The sequence below is a fragment of the Hippopotamus amphibius genome, chromosome 9 (genome assembly GCF_030028045.1).
Source record: "Hippopotamus amphibius kiboko isolate mHipAmp2 chromosome 9, mHipAmp2.hap2, whole genome shotgun sequence".
Classification (NCBI taxonomy): Eukaryota; Metazoa; Chordata; class Mammalia; order Artiodactyla; family Hippopotamidae; genus Hippopotamus; species Hippopotamus amphibius.
Window position 1 is genome coordinate 105,337,246 of NC_080194.1, and position 15,572 is coordinate 105,352,817.

The 15,572-nt window shown below is 57.0% G+C and overlaps 3 protein-coding genes across 17 annotated transcripts in view; 1 reads left to right on the forward strand and 2 right to left on the reverse strand.

Annotated features, from left to right (window-relative positions):
• ALKBH4 (alkB homolog 4, lysine demethylase) overlaps positions 1–804 on the reverse strand; it is a 43,676-nt gene extending 42,872 nt beyond the window's left edge. For 14 of the 15 annotated variants that reach the window (XR_009055453.1, XR_009055463.1, XR_009055462.1 and 11 more), the window contains exon 1: positions 651–787. Coding sequence is in view for 3 of the 15 variants with exons in the window: in XM_057748834.1 (XP_057604817.1) it covers positions 651–773 (123 nt within the window). In the remaining 12 variants the exon portion in view is untranslated. Of the gene's footprint in view, positions 1–650 lie in introns of all 15 variants that reach the window. The other variant, XM_057748835.1, reaches the window with a different exon arrangement.
• Positions 805–843: 39 nt separating this feature from the next.
• On the forward strand, positions 844–7,209 carry LRWD1 (leucine rich repeats and WD repeat domain containing 1). Its single transcript, XM_057748832.1, has 15 exons — positions 844–1,069; positions 1,627–1,861; positions 1,960–2,076; positions 2,555–2,695; positions 2,943–3,047; positions 3,311–3,433; positions 3,511–3,625; positions 3,818–3,927; positions 4,137–4,344; positions 4,845–4,917; positions 5,026–5,166; positions 6,220–6,311; positions 6,496–6,651; positions 6,733–6,845; positions 6,942–7,209. Exons 1-15 carry the CDS (start codon positions 990–992, stop codon positions 7,083–7,085), a joined length of 1,953 nt encoding a protein of 650 aa, XP_057604815.1. The 5' UTR covers positions 844–989; the 3' UTR covers positions 7,086–7,209.
• A 327-nt stretch (positions 7,210–7,536) lies between these two features.
• POLR2J (RNA polymerase II subunit J) lies at positions 7,537–11,757 on the reverse strand. Its single transcript, XM_057748839.1, has 4 exons — positions 11,604–11,757; positions 10,299–10,388; positions 8,718–8,892; positions 7,537–7,731 (listed from the first exon to the last, which is right to left on the reverse strand). The coding sequence occupies exons 1-4, from the start codon at positions 11,654–11,656 to the stop codon at positions 7,696–7,698; spliced, it is 354 nt and encodes a 117-aa protein (XP_057604822.1). The 5' UTR covers positions 11,657–11,757; the 3' UTR covers positions 7,537–7,695.
• Between the last annotated feature and the right edge of the window lie 3,815 nt (positions 11,758–15,572).

Sequence of the window (15,572 nt, forward strand, 5' to 3'; positions counted from 1 at the left end):
TGTGACAACTTTTTCACTGGCTTCCCAGCCTCCTTTCCTTCCTATCCACCTCTCTCCCTCCCAGGATCTTTCTAAAATTCACTGTAACTTCCTTTAAAACCCTCAAGAGATCACCATGGCCCTCAGGACAAGTCCTACTGCCCTCTGTGGTCAGGCCCCACGGGCCTCGTCTCCCTTACCTGAAGCCTCACCCACCTCCCCCCAAGTCATCGCCCAGGCAGTTCCCCAGCTGGAAGGCCCTTGCCCCACTCAATGGCTCTGAGTCCTTTTTTGTTAATTCGTTGGAATGAATTTCCTCCTTGCCCATTTCCGTCCAAGGCCTTCTGGGACCCTGTGCCCTGAGTTTCGGCACCCTCTACACTCTCCGTGTCGTCTCCCCACGGGCTCGTGAAACTCCCAGCCTCAGACACGGGGAGCTATTTGCTGTCAGACTCTCCCCAAGTTTCGGAGATGAGCTGTGGTCGGACCGCACCCACGTCCCACCCTCTTTCCCACTCCAAGCCCACTCCTTCAAGCCCTCATCTCCTCACCCCACAACGCCCTCATCGCCAGGGCGGTTTGATTCGGAGCCCGTCTTCACGGGCAAGCTGGCCTCAGTTTCCCGCGATGAAGAATGGAGTTGTGGGCGCGGCCCCTCTCCCAGCCCTCACCTGCGGGGGTTGCTGCCAGGGCGGGTCACCTCCGCGCTGCCGCTCGCAGATCAGACAGGTCCGGATGCCCTTGCAGCCGCACTCCCGAAGGACCTCGGGGGACGCCACTGCCGCAGCCGCCATAGCCGCGTCCCGGCAGCCAGGGCGCAGGCGCGGGGCCACGGGGTCCGCTGGGAGTTGTAGTGCGCGCGCAGGGCGCGCGGTCCGCGGGGCCGCTTCCTTCCGGTCGTCGCCACGAACGGATTCGCGCGGCGCCACCTCCTGGACTCGGACAACTGCTGGCGCCAGCACCGGATTCCCGTGCCGCCGATCGGGCCCCGCGGGCCGCGCCTCCTCGACATGGGCCCCCTCTCGGCGCGGCTGCTGATCCAGCGGGGGCGACCCAAGAGCGACCGGCTGGGGAAGATCCGGAGCCTGGAGTAAGGGCCGGGGGCCACACCGTCCGCCATCAGGGCCTGGGTTGGCGGGCGGTCGGGAAGAAAGCCTGGAACCCTTCCTCTCTCCCTGCCTGCCCCCGTTATCACCCTGTCAGTTCGACAGAGCCTTTAATCCTTCGGGACAAAAGCCTTCCTCTCCTTACGAGATGGGTCCGGTAGGCCCAGAGCAGCATTACCCCAGAAGAGGGCCCGGGCTTCTAGAGAGACAGTCTTGCACAAAGACTATAGAGCAACCTGTGGAGAGAACTACAGCCGCTAGAGGATCAGGAAAAGCATCCTGGGGGGGCCAGCTGCCCCAGGTTCTAGTAGTTAAGAGAGTGAAGAGAGTGTGTGTGTGTGTGTGTGTGTGTGTGTGTGTGTTTGTGTTGGGGGGTGTTGAGGATGTGTGTGTGTGTGTGTGTTGGGGGGTGTTGGGGATCACTGTACCTGCACAAGAAATGCCCCGTGAAGAAGCCTTGGGAGGCAACCTGGGCTGCCATGGGTGTGGGATGGGAGGCCTGCTTGCCCCCTGAGCCGTCCCTGTCTGCCGCTCTCCCTAGCCTGTCAGGGCTGAAGCTGCTCTCAGAGCACTTGGACCCCAAGCTCCTGAGCCGCCTGAAGCAGCTGCAAGAGCTGGACCTTTCCAACAACCAACTGGAGACGCTGCCTGCCAACCTGGGCCTGTCCCACCTGCGCATCCTCCGCTGCGCCAACAACCAGCTGGGTGATGTCACTGTCCTGTGCCAGTTCCCACAGCTCGAGGAGCTCAGCCTGGAGGGCAACCCCTTCTTGACAGTAAGTGAGCGGCCCCACAGCCCGGGGCCAGCACCCCGTGGGCTCGGGCTCAGTCACAGGCTGGGGTGACCCCGAGCCACTCTTGCCTCATCCCTCAGGTCAGTGATAACCTGAAAGTCTCCTTCCTCCTGCCCAAGCTCCGTAAGGTCAACGGCAAGGATGCTTCCTCCACTTGCTCCCAGGTGGAGAACCTGAACCGTGAGCTGACCAGCAGGGTAAGGGGCAGGGAGGTGTCTCTGGTGCTTGGCAGCAGTCTCGGGGGCCTTGAGGAGTGAGCGACAGAATTGGACATTTGCAGGACACCAAGGGGGGTTACAGGGGCTCTCTGTCCCAACCCCAAGCGGCCCTAAGGCCCTAGCCTGACCTGTTGCTTTGAACTTGGCTGTGGTGCTTGGCCTCTTCTCCTTGGCGGTCCTGCCCTCTGCATGTGCAAGCAGGGCCTGGCAGGGGAGGCTGGGATGCTTTCACGGTGACTTTACCCTGGGCCACTAACTCCTCCCTTCAGGGACTGTTTCCCTGTGTGTTGCTTGGTTCTGTGCAACCTGCAGCCAAGAAAGCTGTGGTTCAGGAAGGCTTCTTGGAGGCCATGAGGTTGAGACACCTCAGGCCCTGAGATTAGGGGCAGAGGTGCCACAGAAGGTCCAGGAGAGCTGGTGTGGGCTGAGCCTGAATCTGGTCCCTCTCACATGCCAGGTCACAGCTCACTGGGAGAAATTCATGGCCACACTGAGCCCAGAGGAGGAGGCAGAGAAGGCCCAGGCGGACTTCGTGAGGTCTGCCATCAGGGATGTCCGCTATGGGCCCGAGTCCCTCAGCGACTTCACCCAGTGGCGGGTATGTCCTCGCCCTGCTGTGCTGTGGCGTCAGTTCTTCCAGCTCCTCCCTGGCTCCCGCAGCCGGAGCTACCCTGGAAGTCTGGCCACAAGGAGATGTGGGGAGTGGGAGCAGGTCAGGGAAGACATCCCTATGGGCTGGAAAGACTCTTGCCCAACTTGGAAAGCATCCTCTAACTGGGCGTCTGGGGACGAGCTGGAGGCCCCCAGCACTGTACCCAACTTCCTGATGGCCTGGCCCATTCCAGGTACAGATGATCTCTGAGGAGCTGATGGCCTCTGGTGGGACCCAGGTGCATAAGGCAGACATCCCAGAGAGGCCCCCCAAAGCCACAGCTACACAGGAGCCTGGGGTGAGTGGTTCCGTGGGGCTTCCGGGCTCCCAGGGCCTGCCCTGGCCCTTCCTGCCTAGGGAGGCATTAGGGAAATGGGGTGTCCTGGAAATGTGCCCAGCAGTTGGCCGCCTATGCTTGAGCTGGTTTCCTCTGACCTGGTACCCCTTGCCTCCCATACCCATGGGAGGGTGTAGTCCAGCCTCTGATGGGGAGGGAAGAAGCCCTGGGCAGACAGGCCCATGGTCACCATGCCCTCGGCTTACCCTCCCCCCCCTCCACAGGCCAGACCAGTGGCCTTGAAGCGGCCCAGTGACGTCCCACTCGGCCTCTCTCCCAGCAAGCAGGTGTGCACCTCCCCATTGGCCCAGGTGGAAGGCAGCCCCGTGGGCTCTGATGGCAGCCAGGTAAGTTAGCAAGGTGGCAGGGGGCGGATGGTGGGAGCAAGGCCTGGAGCAGCCACGACCCCCCTCTGCCCCCACAGCCGGCCCTGCAGCTGGAGCCCCTGCACTTCTTGCAGTGCCACAGCAAGAACAACAGCCCTCGTGACCTAGAGACCCAGCTCTGGGCCTGCGCCTTCGAGCCAGCCTGGGACAAGGGTACATCCTTGGGGGCAGCAGGGCGAGGGCCCCAGGGAACAAGCAGAACAAGCTTTCTGAGGCAGGGGGCTCCCTGGGTGGCTGGGGGAATCGGGAGGGACAGAGAGCTTAAAGTGTCGTCAAGGCCCGGAGGAGGGACTGCAGCGGGGACTTTTACAGAGAACGCTTTCACCAGGCTGATCCCTCACACAGCACAGGCAGGGGCCACATCCCAGACTGTGGCCACGTGCGGCGGGGAGGCCGTGTGTGTGATTGACTGCCAGACGGGCATCGTGCTGCACAAGTACAAGGCGCCTGGCGAGGTGAGTGCCGGGCTCAGCTCCTGCAGGGTCGGGGGCAGAGCCTTGGCTCCTGGGGGCAGGAGTGCTGGCGTCCGCGGGCCAGACTTGGCCGCCTACTCACCAGGTGACCTTTTCCTTTGATGCTGAGCTGCAGTTTCCGGGTGCAGTCCTGCATGCGTGTGCACATGTGTAACTCTGTCCCTCAGCGACTGCTCCCCTCCCCTCCCCAGGAGTTCTTCTCGGTGGCCTGGACAGCCCTGACGGTGGTCACACAGGCAGGCCACAAGAAGCGCTGGAGCGTGCTGGCCGCTGCGGGCCTGCGGGGCCTGGTCCGGCTGCTGCATGTGCGGGCTGGCTTCTGCTGTGGGGTCATCCGGGCCCACAAGAAGGCCATCGCCACCCTCTGCTTTAGCCCCACCCACGAGACCCACCTCTTCAGTAAGACCCTCTCCCCGCACCCCCGGGTCTCCCTCAGCACTCCCACCCTGCAGCCTGGCAGCTTAGAGCTCCTCCCTGGGATGGGAGGGAGCTCCTGTGGCTGGCGGGCCTCACGCTGGCTGCCGAGGTCAGCTCAGACTGGTGGGAGCATTGAGGCTTCATGGACAGCTGACCAGGCTTCGAATTCTGTCTTTTCCCCCAACCTGCTCTGTGGCCTTGGAGGTTTCTGACAACCTGGGCCACGTCTGTGACCTGGGTGGATCCCCTGGCCCTCAGGGTGTGGTGAGAGCAACATCTGAGCAGAGGGCTGCAGGCCGTGGCTGCCTGGTATGGGCACATTAGGTTAGAACAAGATAAGGATGGTAGGCCCTGGAGTCCTCTGTCTCCCAGTCGTGGCCCTCCCTGCCTGCCTTGGGACCATGGTCGCAGCCTCGGGTGCAGCCTGCAGGAGGGAGCAGGGCTTTCTCAGGGCCACCTCTCTCCTCCCATCCCCTCCTCAGCGGCCTCCTATGACAAGCGGATCATCCTCTGGGACATCGGGGTGCCCAACCACGATTACGAATTCCAGGCCAGGTGCTTTGAGGCAGGACTTGGGGGGATCGGGGTGGGGGGTACTGGCTGCTGGGGTGGGCAGACACCTGAGTCTGTGGCCCACGCCCTCCCTCTCTCACCTGCCGGCAGCCAGCTGCTCACACTCGATACCACCTCCATCGCCCTGCGCCTCTGCCCTGTCGCCTCCTGCCCGGATGCCTACCTGCTGGCTGGCTGTGAGGGCGGCTGCTGCTGCTGGGACGTGCGGCTGGACCAGCCTCAAAAGCGGAGGTGGGGAGGCCTTGAAAGCCAATCCTCGGAGCTGGGTGGCTGCCAGTCCAAGTGTCTGACCCTAGACACACCTGTCGGGGTGATGCCCACACCATGCCCCCTCCCTTGGGCAGACACAGAGGCTGTTTTCAGGGGCCTCTTCACAGAGGTGGCCTGTCCCCACCTCCTGCCCATCTCTTGAGGCAAGGTCCATTCCCTCCCCGGGCTTGATCACCTCATCACTGCCCAGGTCCTGCCACCCGCCGGCAGTGTGACCTTCGTCTGTCCGTGATTCCTTCATCTGCAAAGCAGGGACAGTAACTCACATCCCAGGCTTAGTGGAGGACAATGGGATGGTGTTTGGGCCCGTACAAGGCCTGAGAAGGCCAGTTCATGGCTAATGGCTCCTCTGATCACCTGGAAAGCCTGAGACAGGGCTCAGCCGGCGAGGTCCCCTGCCCTTATGGGGCCCAGAGCCTGGTGGGGGAGACAGGTATTAAAACCCCACAAAGTGTGATTGATGTGTTACAAAAGAAAGAATAAGGTGCTCTGAGAGGAGCAGGGAGGCCATGGGGACTCTAAGGTGACTGATGGCGATAGACAGGTCCTCAGGCTCCTGCTCCCCACGTGAGCCCTCAAGGGAGTCAGGTAGGCGGAGGGAGGGAGGGAGGGAGGGAAGGTGTTCACACAGAGGCAAGTGCAAAGGGCCAGTGGCAGGGAGAGCAGGCTGACCAGGGAGGTCTGGCCGCAGCTTGGAGAACTGGAGGGAATGGCACAGCTGAGGTGGCAGGGTTGCCTGGGCTAGGGGACACCGATCTGGAATTTTATCCTAACTGCAGGAATAGCCTGGAGAGAATTGTAGGGCAGGTGGCAGGAGGGAACTGTAGTGACACCCCAGCACAGACCGTGGCAGCACTCAGCAGGCTCAGGTGCTGGCTCCCCCTTCCAGGAGCAGGGATGGAAGGCAGGGCCCATAGTAAGCGCCCAGCAGGTAGCTGATGAGCGAGCAGCTTTTGCACGTGCAGCTCTTCCTGCAGCCTTCCTGGCTGACCAGCATTTCCTGCTGTCCCGCAGGGTGTGTGAAGTGGAGTTCGTCTTCTCCGAGGGCTCTGAGGCTTCTGGACAGAGGGTGGATGGGCTGGCGTTCGTGAATGAGGATGTTGTGGGTGAGTGAGCCCTGCTCAGGGGACAGTAGCTTCCTGGGACCCAGATTGGCTCTGGTCGGGCCTTCTGGGGTCACTTCTCGCTGGGCTGGGGTTTAGGTCCAAGGGCTTCTGAGGGGTCCCCGCTGTGGGACAGGAACTGCCTAAAGAGGAGCCCCCAGGCATAGTCCTTCACTCTCCCCGACAGCCTCCAAGGGGAGCGGCCTGGGCATCATCTGCCTGTGGAGCTGGAGCCAGACGTGGCGGGGCCGGGGCAGCCGGTCCACAGTGGCCGTCGTGGTCCTGGCTCGGCTGCAGTGGTCGCCCACCGAGTTGGCTTACTTCTCGCTCAGCACCTGTCCTGGTGAGTCACCCACCAGCCCCACCCCACCGTCCACCTCTTGGAGCTCCGTCCCACCTTAGATTCCCACCTCTGTGCTGGCAGATGAGGGGATGGTGCTCTGCGGGGACGAGGAGGGCAACGTGTGGATCTACGACGTCAGGCCCCTCCTGGCGCAGCGGCCCCCACCGCCGGCCGCCCCGCAGGCCCCCACGCAGGTAGGCACGCCCGTTCCTGTCTCTTGCCGGGGACTGGTGTGGCCCAGGGGCTCGTGTCAGGAAGCAGGAGCCCAGCCCCCTCTCTCTTCCCTCCAGATCCTTAAGTGGCCCCAGCCCCAGGCCCTGGGCCAGACAGTGACCAGGACTATGGTGAACATGGTGGCGGCCAACCCCACCTTTACCTACCTCACGGCACTGACGGACTCCAACATTGTCGCCATCTGGAGAAGCCAGCCTTGACTGTGCGGGCAACACCTCTGTCACAGAGCACCAGGGACACAACTTAACTTATTCAGCTTTTGGGGTAGTGACGGGGATCTTTTTACTGGTAAATGTGTTTATTAAAGTCTACTGTGTAAAAGCAGCCTGGGGACAGCGGTTTGTGGGCCCATCAGGTGTCCCTACACTGAGTGAGGCAGGAGGCCTGGCAGCCGAGCCTTCGAGAGCAGAGACTTCTGGAAGCACATGGGTTTTCAGTTCCCTTCTGCTTGAGATGCCGCCTGGCAGCCCCAGGTTCCCAGGTTTTCTCAAGAATGAGTTTGTTCCTGCCACCCTCTCAGGCAGAAATCTGGTCTCTGGGCCAGTCCTGAAATGAGACCCCCAAGTGGCTTTGGAACAGGTCCTCTACCTCCACTGAACCAGTGGTCCATTTGCTGTGAAGTCACCTCTGCTTCAGCCCACAGATGGGTCTTTTCCTGCCTCACTTTATTAGGAAGGTAAAACAGGCTCTATGTACAGGACATATTGGTGTTGGGGGTGAGGGGCTCACTGGAATTTCTATAAGGAGGCCCATGGCTGGAAGAAGTACTCTTGTCCACCTGGTGCCTGGAGAAGGGTGGGGTGCAGCCCACTATTCAATTCCTTCTTGCTTGTCTTTGATGGCCACCTGAGAGAGAGGAAAGAGGTGTTGCCCTGAGCTGGAATGGCCAGGTAAGGATGTTGGAATCAGAGCCCCAGCCTCCCTGATCAAGGGCTGCCAGGACCTTGGCCAGAGGCCCCAAACAGTTATGGGCGCTGGGCAGCCAGCAGCCCCAGGGACCCTCTAACCAGCCCCACCCACACCACGACGCTCTGTAGCACAGGTCCCACTGCCTGGGGCGGGAGGGAGTCGGGGAGCAGAGGTGCTTCCTGGTGAGCCCATGACTTAGAGGTTGAAATCTGACAAGCTGTGGATCTTTCCCACTTTAAACTGTATCCAGACTTTGAAGCCCCCTGCTTGAACAGGTGTGACCACACCTACTTGCCTTCTTGATGGTGGGACTCCACAGTAAAATGAGCTGCCCCCTAGACAGACAGACCTCGGGGCAGACGGCCCTTTGCTTCCACAGGGACCACGAGCGCACACAGGGAGAGCCTGGGCACTAGGTGAGGTTCCCACCCCTGCATGCAGACAGCAGGCCCCAGGCCTCAGCTCCATAACCCCCGGAAGCGTCCACACTTCTGGACACTGTGGTAGGTGCTCCTGTCATCACCTGCGCCCACCCCCCATCCCCCCACCAAGTGAATCAGAGGAAACAACCCAAGGGTCATCCTAGGTGTGGGCATGAGCAGCGGTCCCCAGCCTATGTGGCACCAGCGACCAGTTTCGTGGAAGACTATTTTTCCACGGAGCTGGGGGGAGAGATGGCTCAGGCGGTGCTGTGAGCAATGGGGAGTGACGGGGACGGCGGAGGCAGGGGACGCTGCGCGCGCTCGCTCCCCACTGCTCACCTCCTGCCGTGCGGCCCAGTTCCTAACAGGCCACGGACGGATAGCAGTCTGTGGCCCGGGGGTTGGGGACCCCTGGGCATGAGGACACCACTGCTCTGGACATACAGGCTGGTGTCCAGACGGAACCCATCCCCACCCCCAGCGGCATGTCCAGCTCCTCACCCGGAATCGCTCTTCCAGCAGGGAGAGCTCGCTGATGAGGTCTGTGATGGCATTGGTGAAGGCCTCCTGGGGGCTGTAGTCCGGTGTGGTCTGCACTCGGATGATGATCTTGTGCTCCAAGGGGTGGGGGACTTTGTAGCCAGCAAACAGCACCTGTGGGTCCTTCAGCAGCTGCCTGAGACACAGGGATGGGCGGGGTGGGGGCGGGGTGGGGGAGGGTAGTGAGCCTAGTGCCCTTGGTGCTCTGGCCCCTTGTGGCTTTCCAGGCCTTCTCATCAAGGGTCCTCCTGTAGTTTGGGGCCTATGAGCAAATGCAGCTACTGTTTATCTTTAGTTGTTTGTGCTGTGTGATGTCACTGTCACCCCACCCTGCTAGCCCTTGCAAAAATCTCAAGTAAAACAGACACTTGAAGAAGATATAGCACGTGGGGCCTCCTCCCGTAGACACACCTACATCCATGAGGATCAACGACCCTACCTAGCAGACAAGGTTTCCAGCAACCTCTTCCCTCATTGGAAGTCAAGGACCCTGCAACAGCCCCCACAGAAACCTCCCTAGGCAGTAAAAATCCAGCTAGTGTTGAGGAAACCAGAAAAAAGCAGCCCCATTCCCAGCCCCCAAAGAGCATCTGGTACAGCAAATAAAGGCAGCAAGGGGAGAAAGCCCCAGGCTCTGAGCACTTAATGAAATGGAAACGGAAACCCTCTGGGCAACACTGGCTGGCAGCTGCTGTCCACATTCACGGGGTCCTGGTCCGTGAGGCTGCGGGACAGCGTTGTGAGCTGTGCCCTGGGCACCTGGGGGTTTTCTCCAGAGCAGCTCCCTGAAGTGTGAGCACTAAGTTGGGGGCTGGCACAGGTGGGAACACTGGGCTCACATGGTGCGGGGGTGAGGGGCAGCAGGGTGCACCACCGGCGTGGATCTGGGCAGGAGTCATCCCGACAGAAGGTGGGCAAGCCCGCCCCCTACTCACACCAGGAGACTGGACAGGCTCCTGGCCACGGCCTCAAACATGCAAACCTGGGAAAGGTATGGCTTCACTGATCTCACTTTTCAGCAGCTAAATGACAAGTCTCTGGGCACCTGCGTGGCCAAGCCATCACTGGTACAAACACCCACTGTCCAAGATCAGGAACCCAGCGGGGCACCGGATGACCGCAGAGCTTCTCTCCTCCCTCCTTCCTTATTCTACTAAGTTACAGTCTCCGGCACATACATCTTAGAATGCCAGGTGTCACTCTGGTCACTGTCACAAATGGGGGTGCGGTGGGTGGCCAAGCCTGACTGCACCTCCATGCTTGTAAGCCCAGAGCCCCAAGCAGGCCTCTTCTGTGGCTCACTGCACACTCACTTCCTTTAGTCAGATAACTGAGCCAACACAGAAAAGTGGCTCCCTAAACAGATACTGGTCACCGTCATTTTGAAGAAAAGGTACTGTGATGTGTGAATTCCCACAGCCAGCACCCAGAAGGACTTCTCAGAGCTCACAGAGACTTGAGAACATCTTCTGGAACTTGAGCTTTGCCTCTCAAAGAGCCGCATTAAACATAACCCCTGAAAGCCTTTGACTTGGAACTTACGATTTAATGATGTTTCCTAGCGTGTGGTCTTCCTTGTTGATGGTGAACAAACAGGCATTGGGTACCTTGGTGTCCTTGTTAATGGTGATCCTCGGAAGAGGCGGAGGCGACAGATTGGTGGGGGGGCAGGGGGACCGGGGTTCCCCTCCTCCCCGGAGTCTAAACCCTGCCCTTCAAGGCAGGCTCAGGTTCCACCTCCTCCACGAAGCCTTTCCCCGTCCCTTCATCCCATAAAGTCCTCTGTGACTCAGAGTAGGTAGCACTGTGGCTATATTATACCCCAAACCCAGCCATGCTTGGTTCTGTGGGACCCTCACCTACTCTGGATTACTCCTTCTTCCTAAAGCAGAGCTTCTCAACCTCGGCAACACTGACATTTTAGGCCAGAAAGTTCTTTTTCGTAGGGGGCTGTCTGGTACACTGTGAGGTATTAGCAGTACCTCTACCCACTAGATGCCAGGAGCATCCCCTTTATGACAACCAAAACTGTTAACAGACATTGCCCAAGTAGGGGGTGGTGGTGGGTCTGCAAAATGGCCCCCAGTTGAGACCCACCGCTCTCAAGGGAGACTCAAGTGGCTGGCAGGGGCTAGACCGCAGAGCCCTGCATACCAGGCAGTAAAGAGAAGAAAAAGTCAGCGTTTACGATGGTCTTCTTTGTGCTGAGCCCTGGACCAAGCACTTTACGGAAATTACCTAATTTAATCTCCCCTTAGAGAAAATTCTGTGACTTAATACAGTAATAAGCCCATTTCCCAGATGAGGAAAGTGGGCCTCAGGCAGATTAAGTCGCTTGTTCAAAGGCAGAGAGTCCTTAAATGGGCGAGCCAGGAGTGGAGCCCAGGCTGTCTGAGCGCTGGATTACATTTCCCTTCACCTGCACGCAACGAGGAGTCACTGAAGGTTTTACACCGGCGAATGAAGATCCGGTGTGAGTCTGAGAGCCACCACTCTGGCTGCAGCAAAGAAGATAAAGGTGGCCGAAGAGAAGACAAGTGAGGGGGGCTACCAGATCCCAGGGGAAAAGGACTTTGGAGCCAGACACCCTGGGTTCGAATACAGACCGACCACTTCCTATGCGCCTGGCAAAGTTAATCTCTCTGAGCCTCGGTTTCCCCATCTGCAAAATGAGGAGACTCACCACCACCTAGGACTTGTCTTAAGTTTGGCAGACTCAGGTGTGACCGCTCGGTGGAACTCGAGCAAAACCTGCGTCTGTCCCCCGCGGCAGAGAAGCCCCAGAATCTGCGGACGCTGACGGTCGAGGGCCCGCGACCCTCTCCCGACCAGGCCGGTTCCACTTACTTCTTCTCGCCCTCGAAGAGCAAGAACGACTCGAAGGCAGGAGGGGCGTTCATCCTAGAGTCGCAGCTGCCTCCAAAGCCGCAGTTGCCGCCGCCACCACCTCCAGAGCCCTATAACTCGACCACTTCCGGGTTAGCGGCTGCTTCCGGATTAGGCCGGCGGAGCCAGACCCTTGCGCGGATTGGTTTGTTGTCCCCTATCGGTCTGGAGGATCTTGCGCAGGCAAGAGAAAAGCTTGCCCGAGGGAGGAGGGAGACTGGTGGCTCTGTGCATGCGTGAGTCGGGGAGCGGGTCCTCCCCGCTTCTCACCTGCGGGCACTCTTTGGCGCCTGCTGCTGATGCTGGGGTTAGCGCTTTTGGTTCTGAGACGTCCCTGCCTCCCCTCCCTTTGCCCCTTGATCCCTCTTTGGAAATGTGTCCTTGGAATATACAAGATGCTCTTGAATGGAGAATGGAGCTTTGGGGTAGTGGGCAGGTGTGGCCTGCCGGGGTGGAAGAAGCCTCCCCTGGGCTAGACTGTTCTGTGTGGATAATCCCCCAGCGGAGACAAACTGCTACAAGGCCCCTGGCTGGGTTGTTACTGGCTTGCCAGGTGGGCTTGTAGCCTAGTGAGCTTGTTGGAGGAGCAGTTGGGTGAGGGCTGAGGAGGAGGCAGGTGTATGTAGGTGTGGACAAAAAATGTTGCCTGCCATTTCAGGAAAAAAAGAATGTTGCCGCCATCAAGCTATCAGGCCCTGATGGTTCACCCTGAGTGGAATTCAGGATGGAGAAAAAACAGGATACTGGCCCTAGATAATTAAGATGCATATCTAGGAATCATTTCAATGAGCCCAGATTCTTGGATCTTCCCAAAGAAATGTGCTGAAATCGTTAACTTGAGATGTCTGTCTTTTGTGATTAGCAGTAATCTTTTGATGTTTGACTACATGTGTTTTGTTTTTCAGCAAAAAACTCCTATATATCCTTGCTCCTTCCTTACCTCTTTGGAAGAGTTCTTCAGAGCAATCTGAGAGGCTGTCTCCCAGACTATTGTCCTCAGTAAGGTCCCCAATAAAACATAACTCGCAGGGACTTCCCTGGCTGTCCAGTGATTAGGACTCAGCGCTTTCACTGCCAGGGCCCAGGTTTGATCCTTGGTCAAGAACTAGAATCCCACGTGGCATGATTAAAAAAACAAACAAACAAACCAAAATCCCACATAACTCACAACTTTTAGGTTGTGCTTTTTTGTTTTTGTTTTGTTTTCAGTCAACACAGGTGTGAGAGGAACTTGGAGGGATACGTGTATGTGTTGGTTTTGGTTGATTGATATTTTGCAGACTACAGCTTAGCATAAAAGTCCTACCTGAGTGGTTTGAAGCAACAGGGACTGGGACTCAGATTAGCTACTGGAGCCCTAATGGCTTCCCAGCTGTTTCTTCAGGGCTGGGCAACAGCTGAGGAGCCCCTAAGGAAATCTGGAGCTTCCCGCCCCACCCCCGCGCCTCCCCACCCCTTCCTGGGTAGGACTACTTCCTACTTAAGCTTTGAGACCTAGGGTGAGAAAATGTCACTTTCTGGAGGCCCACACCAACCTTGACTCTCCAGGCCAAGTGGGTGGGGGCCTCTTTAACTGGGGAGAAATAGAAAGCAATGACAGTAATGATGCCCTGAGGTTGTAACTGTCACCCTTTTGAGTCATCCTGGGAAAGTTTGGGCCAAGGATGCTACTGAGAAATAAGATATTGCCTGCCATGTCAGTAAACAAACGATGGCAAAGCCATCAGTGACTGCAACCACTCCCCACCCCCCAACGGGGAGCCCTGAGAGAACTCAGGAAGGAAACAAAGCATACCTGCCATCTAGCAGTCATCAGACTGAGGAAACTCTGGGATGTGAAAACAGCATACTGGCCCCAGATAGCTGAGGTGCACATCAAAAGAATGATTTGGGTAAGTCCAGACTATTGCATCTTCCCAGACATAGAAAAGTGCTAAATTCCTTAACTTGAGATGTCTGGTTTTCTTTAATTAACAGTAATCTCTTGACTTCAGACTACCTGCCCTTTGTTTCAAAACTCCTGTATATCCTGGCTCCCCCCACTCCCACCCCACCTCCTCAGAGCAGTTTCCTCAGGGTTACTTAAGATGCTGCCTCCCCAGCTTGAAGGCCTCAGTATGTCCACTAAATAAAACATAAACCCCAACCTTTAGGTTGTGCTTTTTTTTTTAGTTGACACTACTGAGACAAGAAGCGGGCAGGGCACAAACTTTAAAAGAATGACATAGCCGCTGAGGGCATAAAGTGGTTAGAACGGATTAGGCCCCAAATGGTGGAAAATTGACTTCCAGTAGACCTTGAGCCTCATCATGTGCTCATCGTAATACATTAGAATATGCTAAATGACACCCACAGGTGCCATAACGGTTCTAAGGCCGATCATAAAAGGCCAAAAAGTGGGTGGTGACCCAACTCCTGGAAGTCTCCACCCCTTCTCCCAAATAGTTGGAATAATCCTCACACTCATTAGCCTATGAAATTAAACTGCACCCCCCCCCCACAAAAACTAACAACCTGGTACCGTGGTGCCTCCTGCCTCCTGAGGTGGCCCAAACTCTGTCTAGGGAGTGTGTACCTCCCTGAATAAACCTGCCTTCACTGTACTATGGCTCACTCGCTCTTGAATTTCCTGTGAGAAGCCAAGAACCCACACTTGGTGACCCATCCCAGGGACACCTCTGAGACTGTGACCATCCTCTTGCACCCGTTTTTCCTGTAACACTACCATTGCCAGGATTGCAGGGACCTGAAGATGATAAGGCTGGCCAATCTTAACTGGGCTAAGGACAGGATGGGGAGAGGATTTTAACCCAGCAGGGGCGTCTCTCCATGCCACTGTGGAAGTCTGTCCTCTCTAGGGAGTTTTGGTCACACTCGCCCTTTGATTCCCTGACCAACTTGAGATCCTGAGCTCTACAAGTTGCCAGCCACCCGAAGAGATTTCAGCAGCTCAATTTTGGTGTGCCCTAAGAGGAACCCAAGTGACCATTCCCATCTTCTCCTGAGTCTAAGGGAGACAGGCCTGCCTGGCACCACTGTGGAAGGGGCTGCTGGAACACAGGGTGCTAAGAAACATTACCCAGCCTTGGACACAAGGGGCAGGGGGAGTGTGTGGCGTATCCCATCAGTGCCATACTGGAGCACTGTTCAACAGGCCTGACCAAGGGTTATTTAAATGTCTAGGCAGAGATCGTCAAAATGTGAGGACTCTGGGACCAAATCAAGCTTCCCACCTGTTTTGGTATATAAAGTTTCATTGGAATACGCCATGCCCATTGGTTTCCTCATTGCCTGTGGCTGCTTTTGTGCTACAAGAGTAACTGTGACCAAAACCTGCGTGCCTGGGCCTTCTCAGAAAAAGTTTGCCAATCTCTAATCTTGGGGAATGGACCTGTGTTTGACTGATATTTTTTATTCAATGAGAGCCCAGACACTGAAGTTACTTATTAACTTGTAGGTTTCCATCCTATAGAGAAGAAAACTCCATTAACCAGTTTTGTATCTAATGTCACCACCTTATTCCAACATTATCCAGCTTCTCAAAATAGTCTACAAACCAGCTTTGCCAAACACTCATTTCCTTCTTGAAGTATAACAAATCTTTGATACATGTTCATTCTATACTTTTATGAGGGAGGGAGGGAATACGGGGATATGTGTATAAAAACAGATGATTGAACTTGGTGTATCCCCCCCAAAAAAATAATAAATAAATTTAAAAAAATATTAAAAAATAATTTTTTAAAAAATATTGGGTGTTAGTTGCAGCATGTGGGATCTTTAGTTGCAGCACACGAACTCTTAGTTGTGGCATGTGGGATCTAGTTCCCTGAGCAGGGATTGAACCCAGGTCCTGCATTGGGAGCACAGAGTCTTACCCACTGCACCACCAGGGAAACCCCAAGAGTCATTTTTTTAACGTATTTGGAA